At 63.7% G+C, this 22,417-nt stretch overlaps 9 protein-coding genes across 9 annotated transcripts; 5 read left to right on the forward strand and 4 right to left on the reverse strand.

The window, feature by feature from the left end:
• The first annotated feature begins 2,171 nt into the window (after positions 1-2,171).
• Positions 2,172-3,010, forward strand: EMIHUDRAFT_436202 (hypothetical protein). Its single transcript, XM_005771283.1, has 3 exons — positions 2,172-2,360; positions 2,432-2,471; positions 2,548-3,010. The coding sequence occupies exons 1-3, from the start codon at positions 2,230-2,232 to the stop codon at positions 2,830-2,832; spliced, it is 456 nt and encodes a 151-aa protein (XP_005771340.1). The 5' UTR covers positions 2,172-2,229; the 3' UTR covers positions 2,833-3,010.
• Positions 3,011-5,227: 2,217 nt separating this feature from the next.
• EMIHUDRAFT_209565 (hypothetical protein) lies at positions 5,228-6,070 on the reverse strand (the record flags this gene model as incomplete). The annotated part of the gene is made up of 2 exons (XM_005771284.1): positions 5,228-5,458; positions 5,594-6,070. 2 exons carry the CDS (start codon positions 6,068-6,070, stop codon positions 5,228-5,230), a joined length of 708 nt encoding a protein of 235 aa, XP_005771341.1.
• Positions 6,071-8,518: 2,448 nt separating this feature from the next.
• Positions 8,519-12,434, forward strand: EMIHUDRAFT_436206 (hypothetical protein). The gene is made up of 5 exons (XM_005771285.1): positions 8,519-8,979; positions 9,052-9,186; positions 9,260-9,303; positions 9,458-9,745; positions 12,377-12,434. Exons 1-4 carry the CDS (start codon positions 8,616-8,618, stop codon positions 9,710-9,712), a joined length of 798 nt encoding a protein of 265 aa, XP_005771342.1. The 5' UTR covers positions 8,519-8,615; the 3' UTR covers positions 9,713-9,745; positions 12,377-12,434.
• A 173-nt stretch (positions 12,435-12,607) lies between these two features.
• EMIHUDRAFT_209569 (hypothetical protein) lies at positions 12,608-13,187 on the reverse strand (the record flags this gene model as incomplete). Its single annotated transcript, XM_005771286.1, has 2 exons — positions 12,608-12,818; positions 13,033-13,187. The coding sequence occupies 2 exons, from the start codon at positions 13,185-13,187 to the stop codon at positions 12,608-12,610; spliced, it is 366 nt and encodes a 121-aa protein (XP_005771343.1).
• Positions 13,188-13,238: 51 nt separating this feature from the next.
• On the reverse strand, positions 13,239-13,748 carry EMIHUDRAFT_209570 (hypothetical protein; the record flags this gene model as incomplete). Its single annotated transcript, XM_005771287.1, has 1 exon — positions 13,239-13,748. The coding sequence occupies one exon, from the start codon at positions 13,746-13,748 to the stop codon at positions 13,239-13,241; it is 510 nt and encodes a 169-aa protein (XP_005771344.1).
• A 2,838-nt stretch (positions 13,749-16,586) lies between these two features.
• Positions 16,587-17,361, reverse strand: EMIHUDRAFT_436211 (hypothetical protein). Its single transcript, XM_005771288.1, has 2 exons — positions 17,181-17,361; positions 16,587-17,087 (listed from the first exon to the last, which is right to left on the reverse strand). The coding sequence occupies exons 1-2, from the start codon at positions 17,183-17,185 to the stop codon at positions 16,601-16,603; spliced, it is 492 nt and encodes a 163-aa protein (XP_005771345.1). The 5' UTR covers positions 17,186-17,361; the 3' UTR covers positions 16,587-16,600.
• Positions 17,362-17,556: 195 nt separating this feature from the next.
• EMIHUDRAFT_209572 (hypothetical protein) lies at positions 17,557-18,212 on the forward strand (the record flags this gene model as incomplete). Its single annotated transcript, XM_005771289.1, has 2 exons — positions 17,557-17,676; positions 17,976-18,212. 2 exons carry the CDS (start codon positions 17,557-17,559, stop codon positions 18,210-18,212), a joined length of 357 nt encoding a protein of 118 aa, XP_005771346.1.
• Positions 18,213-18,774: 562 nt separating this feature from the next.
• On the forward strand, positions 18,775-19,597 carry EMIHUDRAFT_209573 (hypothetical protein; the record flags this gene model as incomplete). The annotated part of the gene is made up of 3 exons (XM_005771290.1): positions 18,775-18,916; positions 19,190-19,317; positions 19,463-19,597. The coding sequence occupies 3 exons, from the start codon at positions 18,775-18,777 to the stop codon at positions 19,595-19,597; spliced, it is 405 nt and encodes a 134-aa protein (XP_005771347.1).
• Positions 19,598-20,206: 609 nt separating this feature from the next.
• EMIHUDRAFT_451271 (hypothetical protein) lies at positions 20,207-22,392 on the forward strand (the record flags this gene model as incomplete). The annotated part of the gene is made up of 6 exons (XM_005771291.1): positions 20,207-20,884; positions 21,035-21,212; positions 21,352-21,570; positions 21,657-21,846; positions 22,157-22,226; positions 22,301-22,392. Coding segments are annotated over 6 exons (1,425 nt in total), but the record flags the coding sequence as incomplete, so codon positions are not given.
• Positions 22,393-22,417: the final 25 nt, after the last annotated feature.

Consider the following 22,417-nt stretch of genomic DNA (forward strand, 5'->3'; position numbering starts at 1 on the left):
ATCGAGAAGCTGCGGTGTGCGCAGGTCAGCCGGCAGCTGATCGACGCCAGCAAGAGCAACTGAGTCGATGTCCATGACATCGAAGCCGCTGTCGTCGCCAGAGTTGACATCGATGGTGAGAGGCGCAGAATCGAGGGCAACAGAGACTGTCATTTTTCGGCAAGACCGAGTCCGACTAAGGTGCCGCCGGGAAATCGAGACGCCGACAGCAGGTCGAGAGAATTTTCCGTCGCTGAAAAAACTGTAAGCACGCGGCCGCAAACAGCACCATGCTACCAGCGCCACCGTGCCGGCGCTGGTGAGCTCTGCGGCCCGTGTAGCGGCCCCTTAGCCCGTCGCCCGGGCACATGGCGCCCTCACACCTCTCCGCTCCTCGCCCCCGTCTCGCAGGCCAAAATCGTCGACATCGCGTCGGCACTCTCTACGGCGCGCCTGGGCTTGCAGAGGGCGGCTTGGGCGGTGCAGGGTGGCTGGGCTGCCCCCCTCCCGCGGTGCGCCAAGCCTCGGGGGTCGGGGAGACCATCTCGGGTCGCCGAGGGGGCGGGTCGGACGCCCGATCCGGCTGCTGGCCGGAGGACGTCGCCGGCTCCGCGATTTTGGGCGCCCCAGGCGCCTCCAGCCGGGCCGAGCGGCGCCAGCTGGTAGCTGGGGCCGCAGGGCGGTCGGGACGACACCGTATGCTAGTCGGGGTGGATTGTCTAGGGGCGTAAAGTTCGGTAGAGTGTCCGTTTGTGGCCTCCGGACGGGCTCTGGTCGGGAGCCCGCCGGGCCGGCTGAGGCTGTGTGTCCGTCCACTGTGGACCCAGTGATGGCCTAGGAGCCCTGCACGGACGGTGTTTATGCTATGTAACACCTGCGGACCGGAAGGTACCGCCGTGGCGCCGCGAGGGGCCGTCTAAGCGCCAGCGTGACCCTTCCCGGGCCCCCTTGGGTGGGCTCCGGTGCACCCGGTGTGATTTTCTGTGTGAGCTCTGTGTCTTGATTTGCCAACAATATACCTAAAAACAACTATTTAACACACTAGCAGGTTGGCTCGCTAGTCCCGCTCACCGGGCCCGCGCAGCACGCGCGGGCCTTTTTTGTGGTTGATAAAGGTGGCACCTTCGACATTGCACTTGGAGCACTTGGAGTGCCGATTGCGTTTCTTTTCTTTATATAGGAGAGAGAGTTGTATTGTCTAAATTCTTTATGCTGTCCTCCTAAGTCCTATTTTTCCTATAAGCTTAAAGGCCCGCTAAACGCGCGAGGCGGTGGCGGCGGTGGTGCGGGGGATTGGCAGGGGAGGCGGCGGGATTGACAGGGGATGGGGCGGCCACGAGCGGAGCGGCGGCGAGAGGCGGGGCGGCGGCGAGGGCGCGAGGCGCCAACGAGCGAGGAGCCCGCGCCATCAGAGGGACGCGCCGCTGCGAGATGGAGGGCGGCGGTGACGGAGGCAAGGCGCGAGGCGGCGGCGGCGGCGGCGGCGGCGGCGGCGGAGGCGGCGGCGGCGGCGGCGGCGGCGAGAACGGCGGCACCGAGTTGTCTCGGTGAGCGGAGCGGCGGCAGGAGGAGGAGCAGCTCGCTGTTGAGCGCTTTTGAGCCTGGGATCCCATGTCACTGCGACCGGCGTGCCCGGGAACAGAGATCGCGCGCGCGCCGCCACTCACGACGCGCGCGCGATCTTCGCGGAGTCGGGTCCCCAGAGGGAAGCGGTCTTCTCGGCCGACGTCCAGCGGCGCGGAAGGACAGGCGCAGCGGTGCACCGCGCCGCGTTGATTCGCGACCACCGTCGGCCGCGGACGGCGGCGGCGTGGCGGCCGTGGGCGCTCGCAAGACGCGCCGCTCTGCTCTGGTACGGTTCGTTCGACTCGTTGTGCCGCCACACGCCCGGCGGCCGCGGGTCCCAGAAGTGGTTGCGCGGGCCTCTTCCTTGCGGCCGCGGGACGGCGTCGGGCACGTCGTCGGTCGCAACAGATGCGCGGCGAGCCGAGGCACGTCGTTGCTGGCGCTGGTGGTTTGAGGTCGGCATCGTCCAGAGCTCGGTCGAAGAGTCGAGAGCTCTGGACGAGGCGTCCCGGAGGCACCTCGCCGTCTGGCCTTCGAATTTAATAAATTCCATGGTGGCCGTCTCCATGGATACCCAGCAGTATCTCCGCCGTACTCGCTCCTCGCGCCGCCGCGAGCGGGCACAGGGTGTGCCAGCATGTGCGCCAGCCCTGCCCACGCTCCTCCCGCGCTCTCGCGCGCTCTATGGCTTACGCAGGCACGTTCGAGCGCCTCGGTGCGCAGCGTCAAACTGAGGGCCGGCGACAGCCCGAGGCGCGCCGGAACCCGCTGCCGCGTGGCGTGCCGCCCCGATCCACCCCAAGGGTCAGCCCGAGGCCGATTGGGCCGCTCCCGGAGCACTCCGTCTCGAGGAACCCCCCCGCACTTTTGCGGCCTCTCGCCACAGGCTCACCGCCCCTACATGTGGCCACCGGGCGAGAACGATGGTGCGCTGGTCGCTCCTGCGCGTGGTGTGAGCGCCGTGTGACCGGCCGCACTCTCTCCCGCGCCCGACGCGCGCAGGTGCAGCTGGCCGCGACGCGCATAGCGCTGCACACGCACAAGTTGTGGCGGCGGCGGCGCACCCGGTCCTCCTCGCCAGACATGAAACGCGGCGCTCCATGCGGCGGCAACGCATTCGTGGCTCTCTGGTGCTGTGCGCGAGGCGCCGACGGCGCCGTCGAGGCCACGGTGGACGTTGCCTACACGTGCTCGCTGCGTGAGACTGCTCACTGCGCGCGACCACCCAGTGCTCCATCCGGCATCCGACGTTCGCGAGAGTCGCCGCCGACGCACAGTTTACTGTGATCTGACTTGAACTTTTGTGTGTCCCCATACATCGCTGCACGCTGCTGTGACGCGACGACGCTGTCTCGAGAGAGAAAGAGTGATATGTGACGGGATGTGAGGGTTGCAGCAGTTGGCTTGCACTTTTTGGTAGTTGGTGTATACACGCCGCGTGCGGTAAACGCGTGGGTATACACGCCGCGTCGCATGAGTGTCCATGATGACGGGCGGCTTCGTGTGGACCCATACCGGCGCGACCAAAGAGCTCGAACCCTGGGGCGAGGCACCACACACAAAGCTCTGTGGGCTGAGCGCCGCGCTCGACCCGTCCGCCCAGCGCGGGAGGACACGCACACGGCCGCACTCGCGGCAAATGCGGAGCTGCACGCACTCCTCACCCACAGCATCGAGAGTGAGCCACGCCTGCCTGGGCTGCGGCGGCGGCGCTCCTGGGCGCCACACGCAGAGGGCGTAGGAGCGGCACTCCCAGAGGTGCCCCTTCTTGCGCTGGTTGACGTCAGTGAACGGGTTGGGGAAGACGAGGCCGCCGCGTATGTAGTGGACCTCGTGCGCACCCTCGCCAACGAGGCACTCGTACCACCGCGTGTGCGACAGGATAGGGAGCAGCGCGACCAGAGTGCAGCCCCGCGCGCGCACGTCCACCTCGACCAGCTTGCGGAGGTGCACCTCGAGACCCGCCGCGCCGTTGGCCATATCCTGAGGCGCGTACGCGGGGTTGGCGTAGACGATGGCGCCCGGAGGAATGACAGCACGCGCGAGGACGTCGTCCTCGAGCGTCGCGTACGCGCCGCACACCGCCGAGAAGGGCGTCGCCATCGCGTCAAAAGTTGGCTTCCAGATGCGGCGCACCGTGGCGACAACGGAGGCGGGGCTCTCAAACTGCTGGTGCATCTTGACGACAAGGACGGAGAGCGGCGGGTCCGCGGCGTCGGGCTCGAGCTCCCAGCGGGAGGCGCCGATGCGCCCGCCTGCCCTGCGGCGCGGCTCGGGCGTCGGGCGGCGGCGAAAATGTGCGGCTGCTCTTGCTAGGCGCGCCTGACGGCGCCGTGTTCGCGGTGCGACAACGCGTGCAAGTACTCATTGATACCGACGGCCGTGCGGGGCGCGGAGAGCTCGACGCCGGCGCACCATCCCTTGGGCCGCGGCCGCCTCGGGTACGTCAGGGCGCCGCCGCGGCCGAGGGCGGGTGCCTGGATGAGGGCGACCGCTGTCGTGGTCAGCTCTTGGTGGATGGTGAGGAACTATATCAGTGCACACGTGAGCGCCGGCGTGGCGCACGCGGTGTGCGAACGGGCCGGGAACCCCCCCAGGGCAGCGCGCTCGCAGACAAGAGCCGACGATTGGCGCGGCACCACGCGCCTGGTCGCCGGCGGTCCGGCGCGAGCGTGTGGTCCTCGGGCGGGCCGGCATCATTCGTCGCGCTGGTCGCCGGCTTGTAGGCGTCGGGTGGTCAACGGGGACGGGCGGGTGGCCGACGACTTGAATGGCAGCTGGCCCGACATTATAATATTAGGTCTTGACCGAACGGCGAGGTGCCCCCAGGACGAGGGTGCCACCTTTGTGCTCTTTGTGCACGAAATGGGAATATACAGTGGGTTGCGGGCATTAAGAAAACAGGATTTCGCGGCACGCCGCCGTTTCTAAGCCTTTCCACAGCCCTCATCCACCCCACGCCGTGGTTTCTTAGCTCCGGGGCACTCAAGCCAGAGCGCCGGCCCGAAGGATTTTTTAGGTAAGAGGTAAGCTGCGGTCCGCGAGGGCGATGCCAGAGTCTGCCGCCGAGTCGGCTCTCTGTCTGGATACTGGATGACGGGAAGACGCACACACGCCTCCATTCACTCCATCCACTCAGAACACCGCAGACTTGGAAAGTGACAAGTGCGCGCGCCGCAGGCGAAGAGAAATTTTGAGCTGGGCCTCCCGTTCACACTCGTGTCTGGCCTTTTCTCGGGGCCGCGCCTGCGGCGCGCCGTGGTTTCTTAGATTTTTGCGGAAATCGCTTGGTAGGGTTTCTTAATGGTACGTTTTCTTAATGCCCGCAACCCACTGTATCTCTTTGATTTAACACATCTCTCTCTCTCTGTGTGAGTGTGTGTGACAGAGACAAAACTTCTGATGCCATGCGTGACCTAGTAGTGTCCCCAGCTATGGGCGTGTCCACGTTGGAGCCAGGTGTGGTGTGGACGCGAGAATAGCTCCGCCGTTCATGGAGGCAACCGATGCGAGTCGACTGGTGTGTGTGTCGTCGTGGTTTCGTATCAAGAATACTCACTCACATCTCTCTCTCTCTCAACTCCACTTAACACACAACAGATGACACACAACAGATGTTGTTCAAACACTCTTTGGTTGTTCAAACACGCTGTCGAAACACGCTGCGCGAGAACGGGCAGCTTTAAGGCGGGCAGCGCTCCAGCACAAAGCTGCAGATGTCCCGGATGAGCCCGTCCGCCGCCGCCCTGTCCGCGGGCAGCGGCCGGTGCCCCTCCTTGTGCTCGACCAGCCGCGCGCCGCGAAAATGCGCAACGAGCTCGACGGGCCCCTCCGCTGACACCGTGTCGGAAGCGCCGCGCACCACCAGCGCCGGGACGGGCAGAGGCGCGGCGAAGAGCCGCTTCCACGCGTCCTGATGCGGCCAGCCGGGCCGAGCCGGGGCGAGGAGCACGACGCAGCGGAGTGAGGTGGCGAGCGGGCCGACGCCCGCCGCGGCGCGCGCCGCCAGCATCGACGCAAAGTTGGCGCCCTGAGAGAAGCCGAGCACCGCGTCGCAGCCGCCGGCGCCGGCGATGCGCGCCTCGAGATCCGCGACCGCAGCCTCGGCGGCGGCGGGCTCGTACGTGCGCCTGCCGGCCTCATCCAGGAGCGCTGGCGCGTACTCGCGGAGCACCTGGTCGCCAAATATCTTCCGCATCGCTGCGCCGTGCGGGTTCTCGGCAGCAATCACCTCGGTGCCTTCGTACACCGCCGAGTCGGCGCCGGCCGCCTTGAGCGCCAGCTTAAGCCGCGAGGCCTGGATCGTGAAGATGCGCTCGTTGCCCGCCGTGCCGTGCAGGCACGCGACGCGCGCACGCCGGCCGAGCGGAGCAGCAAGACTCCCCTGCGCGCTGCTCTCGACACCGCCGCTCTCGAGGAAGGCGACGAGCCGGTCCTCGCTCCAGCCGGCGGCCTCGGGCGGCACCTCGACGTCCTCCGCAAAGTTCTCCGCCTGCAGCTCGGCGATGCGAGTGGCAGAGGGCATCGAGCTGCGCCGTGCCTCTCCGCCGTCCAGGACGTGGAGCCACCAGCTTTCGGCGAAGGGACGAGAAACCGGGTACTCGAGTACTAGTAGTATAATAGTATGTGCATGGGTAAAGTGGGTTGAGGCGGGCTAGTACTGTAGCCGCTTGGTTTTGCTATGCCGGGCAAGAAGGGTTGTGGCACCATTTCAGACATGTATTGAAGTTTCCCCCGGCGTCTTTCTTTCTGCGAGCATCGCTTGAGCTCTGGAGAGAGAGTATCCTCTTCCCACCCAGGTTTCGCGACTCTGCGTGGCCGACTCACACAGCGAGCCTTCCTGTCTCCCTGCTGCCGATTCATCGGGCATGCTGTGTTTTTGATATTGTCTCCGCAAGGCCTCCCGACCGCGTCGAACTCACGGCGCGGGCTCTCTCGGCTACGGGACCGGCCCCAGCTTCGGCTGAGGGCTAACAAGCTGCCGAGCCCAAATCACTGTGAGAGTCGTGATATTGTTGAGACCGACCATATGCAAAAAACACTCTCTCTCCATATGCACAATATCTTGACTGAGAGCTAAGCCCAGTTCGACGATCGGCAGCCTCACCGCGGGTCGCGCCGCTGCGCAGCGAGAGCCAGGCTCGCCCGGCGAAGGAAGGTGACCAGGGACGAGAAACCGGCTTCGTGAAGTTTGGCGCGCCCGTCTTTCTTTCTGCGAGCATCGCTTGAGCTCTGGAGAGAGAGTATCCTCTTCCCACCCAGGTTTCGCGACTCTGCGTGGCCGACTCACACAGCGAGCCTTCCTGTCTCCCTGCTGCCGATTCATCGGGCATGCTCAGTCAAGATATTGTTGAGACCGATCTGAGGGAGGGTGTAGACGAGAAACCGATTACTTGAGTACGTTGAAGTTTCGAACAGGCGTCTTTCTTTCTTGTAAGGGCTCTATGGGCTTCCAGTATCGGACCTTCAAGACATGCGCTTTTGGCCGGTGGCCTCCTCGGCGATAGGGTGCCCACAGGACCCAAAAGAAAAATAGCTTTCCGGGTCAAAAAGGGACGCACGAGGCAAATCTGATGTTGGAATGTTTCAATAGGAGAGAGGCCTCTTCCGTTGGGGGACCGAGTGCATAGGAAACGAGGGTTCCCCGGTTTGTCACGCGCGAGCACGAGCGTGACACTGCACTTGGCGCCGAGCGCCCGCGGCTCAGACCTTGTGCAGGCCACCCCTCGGTGAGCACGCCGGTCCGGACCGATGGCGCTCGGTGTGGAGCAAGCAAGACCCCCCCCCCCCATCGGCGCGCGCTCGCCATTCCAACGGCCGCCAGGAGCACCAAGAGGACTCCTCATGGCTGTGCTCAAGTGGGCTTCGACCGGCCTCGGCTGGGGGGGCGGGTTGTCCCGGCTGCGGACGCCTTCTGCAGCCCCCTGGGATGGGGACAGCACCCCAAAACTGCCCCTCGGCGGCATACAGCACTGCCAGCCAGCCTCTTCCTCCTCCTCAAGGGCTGTACTATAGGCCATATTGCGCCGCCTCCTACTAGCAGCCGGGCGGGCGCGCGCCGCGGGCGCCTCGGCGCGCGCACGGCTCGCAAAGTCCAACGAGTACTGCCGCCCGGCCGCCTCAAGACTGCCGCACTCGCCTCGCAAGGCGCGCACCGGCTGCTCTGGCTGCTGCGCCGGCGGCCGCTGCGCTGGCCGCTGCTTCGCCGGCTGGCGGGCGGCACGGCCGCCGGCGGCCGCTGCACACGCGCCTTCCCTCGCGGGCGCCGTCGCGCCGCGCGCGCCCAACTCTGCTGGTACACGGCATGCGCGCGTCACACAGCCGCGGAGAACAGGCGGTGCTGTGCGCGAAGCGCGCGCGATCTCGTACTTTTAAGGCTGGATCCGGCCATTCCAAGGGTATACCTTTGAGAATCCCCAGCGTCCCACCCTCCTAGTCACACTCTCAATATCTCGACTAGCCAACATGAAGTGCTGCGATCGGGAGTGCCCCATTTCTTTTTTCCTTTCTTTTTTTGGGTCCTGTGGGCACCCTATACCTCGGACATGGTACCTCCGGTGAGATAGTGGCTGCCAGTTCGAGACTGGGGCCGATCGAACTTGACTTGTTCGGAGGAGGAATCCGGCCAGCACGGGTACAAAGAGGGGTCCCGGAGAATCCCCACCCAGCTGCGGAAACGTAGTGTCGCTCAAGAGGTGCGATACTGCGGGGGAGTGTAAGGTGCCTATATGGGCTTCCAGTATCGGACCTTCAAGACATGCGCTTTTGGCCGGTGGCCTCCTCGGACATAAACCGTGTCCACACCATTTTCACACCGTTCAAACGCGGCGGTCTTTTTGCGCAGTGTGCGTGAAATGGGCTGGCAGCTTGGTAAAACCCCCGGGTGCAAGCAGTAAGGCGGCCGGCGGTGGGGCGAGGGGGTGGGTGGGGGGGGGGGGGTATGGTCCCGTCGGCGGGAGGCTGGGTCTTTCAGGTCTCCCGCATGCGAGCCCGCTGGGGGCACACGGCGACACGGGTCACTCTTAGGACTAGGACGGCTACCTCCTGGGGCCCCCTCCCTCGTCGCCACCATGCGCGCCGCGCCGCGGTTCCTTCCTGGATTCGCTCGAGACTGGCCGGCCGTCGCGTCGACGGCCGGCCTGCCTCCGCACGAGGCGATGCGGTGGCTCGCTGGCGAGCTTGCTGCCGGCGCGGGTGATCTGGTTTTGGATGCAGAGGTCGGATGCTCGTACCTCGACGCTGAGCTCGTGCCGGTCTCGGTGCCCGCCCTCGCCGCCTACCTCAGCGAGCCGCGCGCGGCAGTGGAGGCGCCCGGCCCGTACCTCGCCCAGGCGGACCTTTTCGCCGAACGCCCGGGCCTGCGGGAGAGGCTGCTGCCGCCTTCCCTCACGGACCGCACACCGCGCCCGTACCGCACGGTGGCTTGGCTCGGAGGCGCCCGCGTCGCCACCGCTGCCGCTAGCACCCCCACGGAAAGTTGTGGTGAGCTCCTCTCGGACAGTACAGGCGCCACCTCATCGCCCCTCCACCACGACCCGTATGCCGGGCTGCTCGTGCAGCAGATTGGGCGCAAGCGGTGCGCGCTCCTGCCACCCGACTCGCCATCGACGCAATCGCTGCCGCGGCACACGCTGCTGCAGGGCAAACACCTCGCCGGCGGCATCCTCTTTTGCGCCCTGGTGTACCTCGGAATCTGCTCGGAACCTGCTCCTAGGCAACTCCTCTCCGGTTGACCCGTTTGCGCCGCGACGCGACACGGAGCGCCGCCCTAGACGCCGACACCGCCAGATGCCGACACCGCGCTCCGCTGTACGGCCACTGCAGTCCATGGCGCACCCACCCCTCTCTGTGTGCCAAAGTGTGCTTTGTGGGAGCGCTCATGCCTCTCATCGCGCTGTGCGTACGCCGGTAGGAGCGCTACCCTGACTATCCAGCGGCGGCGGTGCTCGAGCACGTCCTGTCCGAGGGCGACGCGCTGCTCATCCCGCGCCGGTGGTGGCACGCGGTGCGAACGGACGACAGCACGTTCGCCTCCTTCTCTCTGACGCTGTGGTGGGACGGCGCGTCGGCTGACGCGGAGGCGGAGAGGTTTGTGAGGGGCGTTTTGGAGAGCAAGGAGCGACGCGACGAGGGGGCGCGGACGGTGGGAGCCGAGAGAAATGGATGAAAAAATAAGACTTAAAAGTCTTAAGCGGAATTTCTTAGGGGACCCCTAGGGTTCTGAGGGCCGGATTTTTTAAGACCTTTTTAAGAAACGGGGTGATGCTCCGATAAACCCGCCGGATCTTCGACAAAACCCGGACATTTCTTTTTTTGGAAGGGTAGGTGTGAATACAGCTTTCTGGTAGGGTTACATCGACGAACTATGCGGCAATCGACTGGGGGGCAGCCCCCCGGCACATCCCGCACAGAGACCTGGATGTAACCCGATTGTGAGCGTGAGTGAAACCGCCGATGCGATTGCTCATTGCTCAGTCAGTGACCGACAGTCAGTCGCAGCAGACTTTGACGATTGGCGGCCTCGCGCCCTCAGTCGCCCTCCTCTACTAACGGCCCTGCCCCAGCCCAGATGCCTCATCCAGGGTGGTGCAACCACTCGCGCAGGGAGGGAGAGACAGTCGGCGATCTGCGCCGCGCAGATGAGCTCCGCCTCGTCTGCGTCGAGGACGTCCACCGCAGGGCTATCATAGCGCCATATGACGCACTGCCTGTTGTTCATTACTTCGCAGGTGCCAACGTCGAGGACAATCTCACTGGTGGCGGCTGCACTCCCGGCCGGCGGTAGGAGAGATGAAGGCTAATGTACTTGGCAGTGTACGGGGCCTTCCGGCGTGAACAGTGCCCCGGGACGAAAGAGGAGGCGACGTCTCTCTCGTCCACGAGCGCCTCGATGTGCGCATCGACGGTGTAACCAGCTTTGAGAGACGGGAACGAACGGCGGTGAATCGCCGACAGGTGCGCCTTCGTTCCTACCACCACTCCCACCACCGCCAGCTCCGCCGTGGACCTTGCCGGGCCCTCTGATGATGTAGTACCGTGGAGCAGCTCGTCCGAGCCGTTGTTGTACTCTGCTGTGGCGCCAGCTCGGTGTACAATACGGACGAAGACGGCCACAGCAACGGTGTAACCAGCGCGAGCAGGCAGCGCGAACCGCTGTGCCTCGGCGCGCCGGCCGCCGAAATCCTCTCAGAGTTCTTTGGCATAGGGGAACCCCAACCCTAAATTTTCTTCGCCTGCGGCGGGCCATCACTTGGATTCGCTGCTTTCGGATTCATAGCTCTTTCGCACGCCTTTATCCGTCACTCCCCCGAAGATTGGAGGTGTTGATTTATGCACAAATCTATGTGTTGCGAGCGCTAGATGGCGAAATTTTCTTCGCCTCCGGCGGGGCCGCTCGCCGCGGGGCTAGAGAGGGACTTTTGTCGATGTCGGCTAGAAGTGCTGCACCTTTTTGAGAATTTCACCCAACGAGGAGGTTTGGGGGCTTAACTTGCCATTTAAGAGATTGCAGGCACGGGGGGTCCCTCTTTTAAGACCGTTTAAGAAAATCGGCCTCGCCGGCATGCGTCGCGCTGGGGGTTCCGCGCCGTTTTCTCCAATACTGCCGTTGTTAGGCACAAACCCGCCTCTGAAGACACATCTGTAAGTCTGGTGCACTGGCAGGAGCCATACTCGCATAGGGGACGCGTGCTAGCTGACTGTAGCCAGCTTCCCGGCCTCCGGCGTGTCTACCGGGAGCCTCCCGGACCATCGACCTCGGGAGCTCTCCCGCACCGTTTAAGCGTTTAAGACCGTTTAAGGAATTGGCGGCCCAGCAGCTCTTAAAACTTGCCATGTGGCAAGTTTTAAGCCGTTTAAGCCGCAGGCGCCCCAGGGCCCACCCTTTTAAGCCTAGGGGTCCCCTAAGCGGAATTTAGTGTGTGTGTCTCTGGGCCGGCGCGGGGGCCCCCGGAGGCACCGTGCGCCGCGCCGCAGTGCGGAAACGGGGCTCCGGCTCTACTAGTCTCTACTAGCACCAACTTCCCGATCTAACCCGGTCTAACAGAGGGCAGATTTGGAGAGATCTCGAGGAGTACATACAGATAGACCCTCTAACCATAAGAAAACTCCGACCTGATCGGTCGTACTGACCGCCGACAGATCACTCCAGACAGCAGACAGGCCGACGTCTGCACGCGGCTGGCCGGGCGAGAGGCTTGACACGATCCGACCCTGCGACCCTGACGCTGCAGCTCTAGCTATCAGACATGCACTGCTGACTGCTGCCACAATATGCGACCTGTGCTGGCCCACTTGGCGGCCTTCCCGGTCAGTGGTGAGGCGCAGTTCAGAGCTGTCGATGGCGCGATGCCGCACTGGTCCCACATTGGTGACACGAGACCACCAAGTTTGCCAGTCCAAGAGAGAGGCACCGGCGCTGTCCTGTGAAGGTGCGTGGTCCCTCCTGACTGCCCATGCGCGCGAGGCTGTGTAGGCATAGCCTCGAGAGTGCCAGCAGCCAATCCGAGGCGACGCGCATTGCGCCAGAAGCGTGCACACGATGGAAGGACACCTTCCTACTGGTCGTAGAATCAGGTCGTCACTGAATGCTTGATACTAAGGCCGCGAGCTATGCAGGTGATCAATTGTGCATCATGGCACGGTCAGCAGCGCCGACAGGCTGTCGCAAGGCGTGATAGCATGGCCGCAAGTACGCAGAACTCCCATGAAAACAAGTAAAAATCGCGAAAAAAAGAAAAAAATCCCGAAAAAATCGGCGCCTGCGGCGGGCCGTGGGAACCCATCTCCCCCCCGCATGGACACCCTCTGGGGGCCCCGCGCCGGCCCAGAGGTGTGTGTGTGAGTGTAATTTCTCGGTGTAAAGCTAAAAAGGAAGTGTTTATGAGAAAGAGGTACACGTTTCCTCACTTTGGGGGAGGATGAAAAAGAAGCCTGCCGGACATTGTGCTCAACCACTCTCTCTCGGTCTCGCGAGGGTGGCCGGGGACACACACTCAAAACCACCACCCGCGCGCTCGCCGCCCGCCGCGGCCTCGGCGGGCCGCCCCGCCGGCGCCTCGACTCAGACGATGCCCCAGACCTTGAAGAGCCCCATCTCCTTTGGCCCGGGGATGAGGTCTGGCTGCCAGTCGTGCGCAAACTTGACGGCGAGCAGCACCCAGATGAAGTTCGCCTTCCCGAAGAAGAAGAGGCCGAAGATGAAGAGGATGCACGACTTTGCCCAGCCGACGCGGAAGCCAGCCTGGTCGAAGGCGCCGCCCTCGCCGACCATCCTCGCGCGCCTCTCGTCGAGCACCTGTGGGGCATGTCCTCGACGTGTCCTGGACGTGTCCTCGACGTGTTCCGCCTCTGTGACGGGGGGTGACCGCCCACCCCCCCCTGGGACGTGTCCTGGACGTGTCTTGGAGAAGGGGGGAATGCGGCGGGTTTGGAGCGTATCTCGGCTGAGTCGCGGCTGTCTCTCGGCTGCATCTCCGCGCCTTGTACGGGATCAGCCCCGAGCGGCTCTCGGCGAGACCATCAAAGAGGACGTTGCACGCGGCACGCGTCACGGGGAGCGCCTGGAAGTCGTCGACGGTGAGACCGACCGAGGCGGCGATCTTGGCGTTGGTGAAGGGCAGGTTCGGCACGTTCTGGAACATCGCCTACCGCGCCGCATCAACCCCTCGCTCAAAAGAGTGCGCCCTCTCTCCTCAGAACTGCTGGCTCGGCCGCTGGCGCGCCGAGCGCTCGCCGCACCCCAGGCGGAGAGCCATCTGGTGGCGGCCGGTGGTGAGAGCCTGCCGCTCGTCCTCGTCCTTGGCCCGCAGGTCCGTCTCGTCGATGAAGATGGTGCGGTCTTTCCACTCGGAGCACCGCTCCCACCGGCCGAGCACGTTGACAATCTCGAGGAGCGAGGCCGTCTCGTTCTCCCAGAAGGCGCTCCGCCGCCACACGTCGCCCATGCTCTTGTCAGAACACTTTTCGAGCAGCGTGCGCAGCACCGCTTCGCCCTCCTCCCCGAGCGACCGCACGCCATCAGCCTCCACCACGACGTTGAGCGCTGCTGCAGCTGCGGCGGGCGGCGCCTGGGCGGGCTCGACGCCAGGCACGGCCTCCGCCGTCATCAGTGAGGCGCCGTGGCGCTGGCCGCTGAGCAGCAGCGGCGAGCGGCTCAGGAATAGGCCGACAACCGGCGCGAGAGAAAGCAGGGCGGCGACCATCGTGGGCCGGGATGCAGGTTCACAGTTTTGGGCTGTGAACTTAATTACGCGATCCCTTTCTTCTCTTCTCTTGTTGGCGTAGTCAGAGGATGAAGCAGCAGGAAAGAGAACGACGAGAGTGAGAAGACCGCGAAGTGACGTGAAGGTCGCTGCGAGAATTGGCGAGGCCGAGGGAGTGCGAAGAGAGATAGGAAGGAAGAGGCTGCAGACAGGGGGGAGAGAGAGATTTTCAGAAGCCAACAAGAAATGTGGCACACAGTGATTTGGGCTCGGCAGCTTGTCGACTACCAGCCGAAGCCGGAGTCGGAACCGTAGCCGAGATGGTCGTCGAGGGTGTCGAATATGCTTAGGGGTTAGGGGACCCCTAGGGTTCTGAGGGCCGGGTTTTTTAAAGACCTTTTAAGAAACGAGGAGGTTTGGGGGTTTAACTTGCCATTTAAGAGATTGCAGGCACGGGGGGTCCCTCTTTTAAGATCGTTTAAGAAAATCGGCCTCGCCGGCATGCGTCGCGCTGGGGGTTCCGCGCCGTTTTCTCCAATTGTCCAATACTGCCGTTATTGGGCACAAACCCGCCTCCGAAGACACATCTCTAAGTCTGGTGCACTGGCAGGAGCCATACTCGCATAGGGGACGCGTGCCAGCTGACTGTAGCCAGCTTCCCGGCCTACGGCGTCTACCGGGAGCCTCCCGGACCATCCATGGACCATCGACCTCGGGAGCTCTCCGCACCGTTTAAGCGATTAAGACCGTTTAAGGAATCGGCGGCCCAGGCAGCCTTAAAAGGGGCCCGGGCCCGTTTTAAGCCGTTTAAGCCGCAGGCGCCCCAGGGCCCACCCTTTTAAGCCTAGGGGTCCCCTAAGCGAATATGTCATTCGCCTCGCTAGTTTCTAGGCTAGTAGAGCCGGAGCCGCATGAGTCTTGGTCGGAGGAGGAGTCGTCGGAGGAGCGGTCGGACCGCTCGCGCTTGTCGCGCCTGATGCGCTCTGCGAGGGGAGGGGCAGTTTCGTCTTTCGAGTTTGCCCCGCGGGCCCGCGCGCCGCGCGCGGGCCCGCGTGTGCCGTGAAGCTGTGACCTGTGTCGTGTGTGTACACGCCGGCGCCAGGCCGACTGCACGCTAAAGGCTACACGCTCGCACACCACTTGCAGAGTGGCTCTCCCAGGCGCTCACCCCACCCGGAGGCACGCCAGGCCCCGGGCAGCCGGCCGTCACTCGCCTAAGCGCCTAAGCGGCCTACGTCAGTAAGCGGGGGGTGCTTAGGGTGCTTAGGCGCTTAGGCGGCCCTTGCGAGCGTGGCGGCGTCGTAATACAAGTGACTCCGATGGCAATCATGATGCCCCTGCTAGTGTGTCATCGCTCAGAGAGCAGCCTCACGCACGTCCACTGTCTACCACTGGCCCTGGTCGCACACTGCCACTGAGCTGCGCTGGTCCGCAGGCTGGTGCGGGAACTCAGCATCAGGTCGAGTCGAGGAAGATGAGATCGCGGAAGGTCGAGTCGAGGAAGAGAACAAGATCAGGGGCGGGTCCGGTAGACCGGTCCGCGGCGCCATGTGCGTGGCAAAGGACGCGAAAAGTGCCCACTGAAGCTTCCGCGCCTTGACTTCACGTTGAGCTGTGATGATATGCCCACAGCCCAGCAGCAAAGGCGGGCGGGCCGACCCCGCGGCCATCGCCGCCGCCGCCGCCGCCCCCTCCGCCGCCGCCCCCTCCGCCTTCGTCGTCACCTTGGGCTGCATCACCCGCGCCGCCGTCGTGCACCGGCTCTCGTGCTCATTCAACGGCGCCTCGAGCTGCAGGCCGGCGGCACTGGCGTTGTCGTGGTCGGGGGCTGCCCAACGTCGGTGCGGGAGGGAGGGGGCAACGCCGTTATGAAGAGCGAGAGCGAGCGCCGAGAGGGCCCAGCTTCTTTGCAGCAGCCCGCCTGATCAGCAGCCCACTTGCCGACGTGCGTCCAGAATTCCATGTAGGTGAACGCCGAAGTTTGCTCTCCGACGCCGTGCCGAGCGAAACCTTTTCCTTCGAAGCTCAGCGTCGTAGCCGGGCGAGCGGAATAGGGCAGCCCTAGAGAGCACCTTGAGGCCGTTCAATAGAGCCCGTACTATAGTCGAGAATCTCGCCGGCCGGCGCAGTGCTGCTCTGACCGCTCCGCCGGGCCCCCTCCGGGCCGCCGCCGCGGAGACGTGCACATGGCAAGTTGGTATTTTCATATATGAACTTAAAAATAGTATTGGCTAGTCTAATCCTACTCATCACAACTCGCCAGGAACACCCCCACACTATAGGGTCATTGTGTAGCCCTGCTTAGAAGGAAAAGGTTTACTGCAAGGTCCGTGTAGAGTAACAGTGATGGCCATTTACTGGTAAAAGAGTGGTATTTACCACTTATTTGATTCTCCAGGGGAGTGGTATGGTATGAGCAGAGAGTGGTATGGTAAATTACGAAACTCCGTAGAATCATCAAATTTTCGGGATCTGAGCCGAGTCTGAGGCTGGTTTGCGGCCAAATTCAGCCAAATTGGCAAAATGCCGGGTATTTTGCGGGTATACCTGGGGAAACCCGGGTATACCTGGAAAATACCGGGTATTTTGCCGATTTCTCCGATTTTTGTCTGATTTTGCTTCAGAAGTCGTGGTAAATCTTACCACCATTTGATTGTGGCCGTAGAGTGTTTGATTGTTCTGGGGGGCTATACCAGTAAATGGCCATCACTGGCAGTGTAACACTGGTAGAGTATGTGGCTCTCACCGTTGTGTAGTCGGCCGCCATTTAAGGTAGAGCCAAAGAGCGGAGACTCTCAAAGAGGGGGGTGGGTGGGGTGGGAAGGTGGTGGGTTTTGCTGAGGTAGTAGACTCTAGAAACGTAGACAAGAGACAGGTAGGAAAACGGTGTCCGCCTGCAGGCACGAGGCAGGGCCAGACGCAACAAAATCGCTCTCGCAAAATCGCACATTCTTGCCAGGGCGGTGCTGCCGCTTCCCGAGCGGCTCTGGGAAGCGGCGCACTCTTGTAAGCCCGGCGGTGCGCAGCGGAGCGTGCCGGCAAAAGGATCGGGAGGCGGGGGGGAGGGGACACGTCAAGATGGAAGCGCCCGCACTATTGACGCGGCAGCGAGAAGGGAGCCGGAGAGGATGAAGCCAGACCTGGGCCGCCGCTCGGCGACGGCGGCGGCGCGGGCACTGCCGCCACGTGCGTGTGCGGCCGTGGCCCGAAATCCAGCGTCGATCCCGCCTCGACGCCGTACTGGACGAGCGGTTTTCCCGCCTCGAGCGTTGTGTCCTTGTACGAAATGGCGAGCGTCTCGGGCTTGACAGCAAGCTGGCGCGCGGCCTGGCGGCGTACCTGCAGCGGAAGGGGCGTGGGAGAGCCGTGTCGTGTCGCGTGTGGTGGGCAGGTGCAATGATGAGGCTTTCAAAGTTGTTGGTGGTCGTGCACCTCATCCGCGTCCGCGAGGTGCAGATCGAGGAGCATTCTGACCCTCGAGACGCCCGCGCGGCCTGGCGCGCGACCCATCACGAAGATCTCCGTGCTCATCTCGAGGCCCCGGGCGCCTAGCGGGCGCGCCGCGAGTGACGTAGGCCTCGCTGCTTCTCGTTTGTTTGTGATGCCTTTGCACTTGTGATGAGGATGCGAAGTCCGCGTTTTTTTTTGCCGTCCGAACGGCCTCGCGCTCTGTCTGCTCCCGCTGCGGCGCCGGCCGGCTCCCGCCCCGACCGACCTTTCGTGGCGTCGCCTCCACTAGGCGCCCGTACGTACTGCGCCTGGCGGGGATGCTGCTGCTGCTGTCGCCGGGGTGGGGCTCTGGCCGAGCATGCTGCTGCTGCTAACGCGCCACTTTGCGGCGGCGCAGCGCGCGCAGGCGAGCAGCCCCGGGGGCGTGAGTGCCGCGGGCATGAGTGAAGTGGGTCGGGTTGCGGACTGCGGCACGTGGGTCGTGTGTCTGCAAGAGTAGAGCCCCCCATCCCGCTAACCCCCCCCCCCCACGGTCCCTCGCGGCCGCGCGACGCTGCCGCACCAATCGCGCGCTGTGCCTCGTCCGCGTCCAAGAGCGGCACGTGGCGCACCGTATTCTTTTAAGCCCACGTACGGCGTGTTCGGGGCTCTGCGGGCGCAGCTGGGCCGGGCTACAGCGAGCCGAAAACACTTAGTTCTACCAAATAATTCTTTTTCCACCCGAGGCTTTGGACGCTTCATCGCTGGCACGCTGCCAGCACGCAGCAGTGCCGCAAGGCCCGCACCCGGCTGAAATTGCCGATTGCCGGTGGCTCGCGCGAGCCCGGCGGCGGACGGTGCAAGCAAGGTGAGCAGCCGAAGCTACCGGCATATCACTTTTGCGCGGCCCTGTGCCTGTCTTGCGCCATCGCGTCGGAAAGCAGCGCCAGCCTCAACTTGCAGCATCCACCACAGCTCACCGCGATGCAGCACGCTCTCGCACGCGAGGCGGCCCGCTTGAAGCGACTCATCTGATGGAGACATTGTGATTGTCTGTTTTCTTTCCGTTTCTTTCTGAATTCGTCTTTCTCCCTTTTAAGGGCAGGCGTCGGCGACCGGGGGGCGGGCGTTGAGTCAGCAGTCTGTCTGTGCTCGGAAAAGAGTTTTAATCAGTTCGACTCTCTCTCCATGAGAAAAGCCACAGACCACAACGCTTCGCGAATTGCGTATACCAGAGAGGAGAGTGTGGGAGCTGTGGGAGCGCCCAACTTCAACTGAGCCAAGTTAGCATATTAGATGGGGGGGGAGATAGGCGCAGGACGACGTCGACGAGTGTTGCGCAGCTCCATCTCTACCCCTCGGGAAAAGGGTGGCGATATCGTCTGTGCTCTCGAGTATCGTCTGTATGAGCTTTCCTATCAAGCCTCTAATGCTTCGTTGTCCATCGTCCGCTGCTGTACAACTCTGGCCGTCTCTTCCTTCGCAAGGGCCCCGCCCCCATTGGGGAAGGGGGCGGGGCCCACGCAGGGGGACCTCTAGTTGGACCATGACGATTTCCGGCGACAAAGGAGGGTTCCGTCCGTCCCCGTCTTCTCCTATGGAGTCAGGCTTAGACGAGGACGGGCTTCACTCGCCCCCACTCGGCGGCTACACCGCCACCGGCGCGCCGCCTAACACACCGCACGGGGCGCAAGGAAGCTCGACCACACCGTCTGGCCTGCCGCATGATAGCGGCTTAGGTCAAGATCTGCATGGCAGTCCTCGCCCCATCGCATACTTACGCACCGAATGCACCATTCGGTCAAGCGATAGCCAGCCAACAACGGCATACAACGGCATGCCGCAGATGCACGGACATTCCATCATGCCGCAGTACAACATCGCACCGCAGCACATGCATGCCTATGCGCCACGGTACCCCGCCGCAGCTATACCACCATATCAAATGAGCACGCAGCACAGTGCTGTCATCCAACAAGCCGGGCACATGGGCGCTCAGTGGATGCACACAGGCCCACAGTATGGCATGCTCGGAGCAACTATGCCAAATGCATACGCGGCGTACCAGCCTGGGTCGGCCCCACCCGGTTACCCAATGCCGCATAATGCCTCCGGCGCCGGGACACAGTCGGCACAGTGGGTGCCACCCTCGCCTAGCGCGATGCCGCACGCAAACCAGCCTGGACCCGTAATTGTAACAGATGCCTTGGCGTACGTGCCGCCCTCCGTTTGGACTCCGCCGTTGCCAACGCCTCCGCCTGCGCCCGCAGCCGAGCCGTCTACAGGCGATGGTGGCAACAGCGCCGTTACAACAGCTGCTCAGGCTCTACGCCAAGGATCTCAGCTCTGGCGACATCAGCGCGCCCACCCGGTCGCCCGAGGGCGTTCCCGCAAGCAGAGAAGACAAGAAAGAAAGATAATCCTGGGGGGAGCAACCATCTACATGTACGTTCGCTAGGCGTGTGTGCCCCGTTAGTGCCGCGTTCTGTGCCCCCGAGTTCATTTTAATATCGGAGGTGTAGTATAATGTGTTTGTTCGAGAGCAGGCACACTAGAGTGACACCCAGCGAGGGGCAGACCTCTCGATGATGGACGAGCCATGGCGCCGGCCAGGCGAGTCGTCACACCATCCCAATACGCGTCTCTCGCGTCAAGAACGCGCCATTCGCGCGCCAGCACCTGCCAGCACGACTTATACGTCAATTACGCCACACACGAACACTTTCGATGTTTGTGAGTGTTCCGACGGGCGTTGATCGAATCCTTGTGCGACAAATCACGACTCCCACCGAGCCGCGCCGCGCTTGCCCGCGAAAAGAAAGCCAATTCCTGACTTGGCCCCTCGGGGCCTGCGGGCGACCTTCTCTCGAGGTCTCGAGAGACACAAAGCGGCCAAGCGCACTCGCTACCACCGACACCCGTGCGTGTCACATAAACGCACAACCCCGGGCCCCGAAATCGCACAGTGACACGACGACACATTTCTTCTTTGCAAGTCTTGTGTAGTACTGTGTCCTGCTGCCCCTTGCATGTCCTCAGCTGGGCACCCCGAGATGCCTCGGCACGGGCCCCGGCACGACTCGCACCACCACCGACCCGGACACCACGGCGGCGAACGGCACCACAACGCCACACGTTTTGCCGCTTTGGCAGACCTGCCTGCGGCGGCGCCCGGCGGTGTGCTTGAGCGGCTGCAGCAGTCCTTTGCAGACGAGCATCTCGAGCTGGCGGTGCTGCTCGGTGCGAGCCTGCTGTGCTTGGCCGCGTGGGCGTGCCTTAGCTTCACCGCAGCCGTCCCTGCCTCGCCGTGCGCCCAGCCCATCTCCAAGGCGGTCTCGTCTGAGAGGCTCGTCGAGCCAGTGGTCGAGGGCAAGCCGGTGCCGTCGAGCCGAGGCGACACGACGGTGTACCGGAGGCTGCGCAACCGGTACCTGGTGGCCTACTCGCTGGCCACCTTTGGCGACTGGATCCAGGGCGGCTACCTCTACGCGCTCTACGCCAATCACGGCTACTCGATGCATCAGATCGCGCAGCTCTTTGCGGTCGGCTACAGCTCTGCAGCGACGCTCGGCACGTACACGAGCGCGATCGGCGACGTGGGCGGGCACCGGCGCAACTGCGTCGCGTACGGCATCCTCTACGCCGGCTCTTGCCTCCTTGCCAACTCTCCAGCCGGCCTCCCTAGAAGTGGAAGACGACATTCGTACGTGTGTTCACGTCTCCCGACTGGCGCTCGAGAGGACACGGAGTCAGCCGGATTCCACCGTATTCATCTGCATTCCGCTGCACTCGCATCCCCTCGTCTTCACGCGGTGCTCTGACGACTCTGCACGAGGCTGGCGTACTCAGCACTGTAGGCGGGCCTCGCCCTCGCGGCCAGCCGGCTGCTCGGCGGCATCTCGTACTCCATCCTCTTCACCTCGTTCGAGTCGTGGCTGATCGCCGAGGCCGAGGCGTGCGAGCTGCCACGCGGCCAGCTCACCCATATCTTCGCCGCATCCTCCTGCGTCTACGCCTTCTCCGCCGTCGTCGCCGGCATCGCCGGCCACGCCGTCGTCGAGCCGCCGTCACAATGAATAGTGCACAATGAATGATGAATGATAGGCATCGCCGGCCACGCCGTCGTCGAGCCCTCTTCCTAACGAGTAGTCAATCGGTGAATGGTGAATGGTAGGGATCGTCGGCCACGTCGTCGTCGAGCTCTCGCCGCCGTCGGCCGAGGGGGGGCACAACCGATTCGCTGCTCCCTTCAACGTCGCCGCGCCCGTGCTGCTGCTCGCCTCCTTCCTGTGCCAGGTGCAGTGGAGCGAGCGGTACGGCGACAGGCGGACGACGCCGAGCGCGTCGCTGCTCCGCTCGTGGCGTGCGATCGTCGCGAGCCGCACGCTGCTAGGTGCCTGACCGGCACCCCCAATCTCCCCCATGTCTCCCCCATATCTCCCTCGTATCTCCCTCACATCTCCCCCATCTCTCCACCAGCTCTCGGCGTGGTCAACTCGCTCTACGAGACGTCGCTCTACGCCTTCGTCTTCATGTGGACCCCCTCGCTCGAGCGCCGTGCGCCGCACCAGATCTCGCACGGGCTCATCTTCTCCATCTTCATGGTGAGTAAGATGGCGGGCGCGCAGGGCTTCGCGCTGCTCGACGCGTACGGCGTCTCGCCCACCAGGCTGCCCGAGATCGCCCGAGATCGCCCGAGATCGCCCGAGATCGCCCGAGATCGCCCGAGATCGCCCGAGATCGCCCGAGATCGCCCGATGGCCACCCCAGATCACCCGAGATCACCCCGAGAGTACGCGAGATTGCCTGGTCCTCTGTCTTTGTCGTCGTCCTTGCCTGTGTCGAGGAGCGTGCCCGACCTCACCGTGCCTCTCGCCCACCAGATCTCCCCACATCTCCCCAGATCTCCCCAGATCTTCCCACATCTCCCCAGATCTCCCCAGATCTCCCCAGATCCCCCCATATGTCCCCGATGACAGTTGCCTGGGCGGTGTGTTTGCGGGCTCCGCGCTCTGCCTGCTGGTGCCTGTCGTCTCGAGCTCGTACGAGGCGCTGCTGCTCGCCTGGCCGTCTTTCCACCAATGAGGTGGGTGACGTGAGGGAGGGGCACGCTCTTCATTCAGGCGCTGCTGCTCGCCTTCTCCGCCTTCGAGTGCCTGCTCGGGCTGTACTGGCCGGCCATCGCGCTCGTGCGGGCCGGCGAGCTGGATGACTCACACCTCTCCCCACATCTCCCCCAC

The sequence above is a fragment of the Emiliania huxleyi genome, assembly GCF_000372725.1.
Source record: "Emiliania huxleyi CCMP1516 unplaced genomic scaffold EMIHUscaffold_39, whole genome shotgun sequence".
Taxonomy (NCBI): Eukaryota; Haptophyta; order Isochrysidales; family Noelaerhabdaceae; genus Emiliania; species Emiliania huxleyi.

Coding starts and splice junctions, on each gene's coding strand:
- EMIHUDRAFT_436206 (XM_005771285.1), top strand. CDS start 8,616: ATGCGCGCCGCGCCGCGGTTCCTTCCTGGATTCGCTCGAGACTGGCCG. Junction 9,187..9,259: donor GCGGCACACGCTGCTGCAGG/GCAAACACCTCG, acceptor ACCTGCTCCTAG/GCAACTCCTCTCCGGTTGAC. Junction 9,304..9,457: donor TTGCGCCGCGACGCGACACG/GAGCGCCGCCCT, acceptor GTACGCCGGTAG/GAGCGCTACCCTGACTATCC.
- EMIHUDRAFT_436202 (XM_005771283.1), top strand. CDS start 2,230: ATGGCTTACGCAGGCACGTTCGAGCGCCTCGGTGCGCAGCGTCAAACT. Junction 2,361..2,431: donor ACCCCAAGGGTCAGCCCGAG/GCCGATTGGGCC, acceptor CTCTCGCCACAG/GCTCACCGCCCCTACATGTG. Junction 2,472..2,547: donor GCCACCGGGCGAGAACGATG/GTGCGCTGGTCG, acceptor CGACGCGCGCAG/GTGCAGCTGGCCGCGACGCG.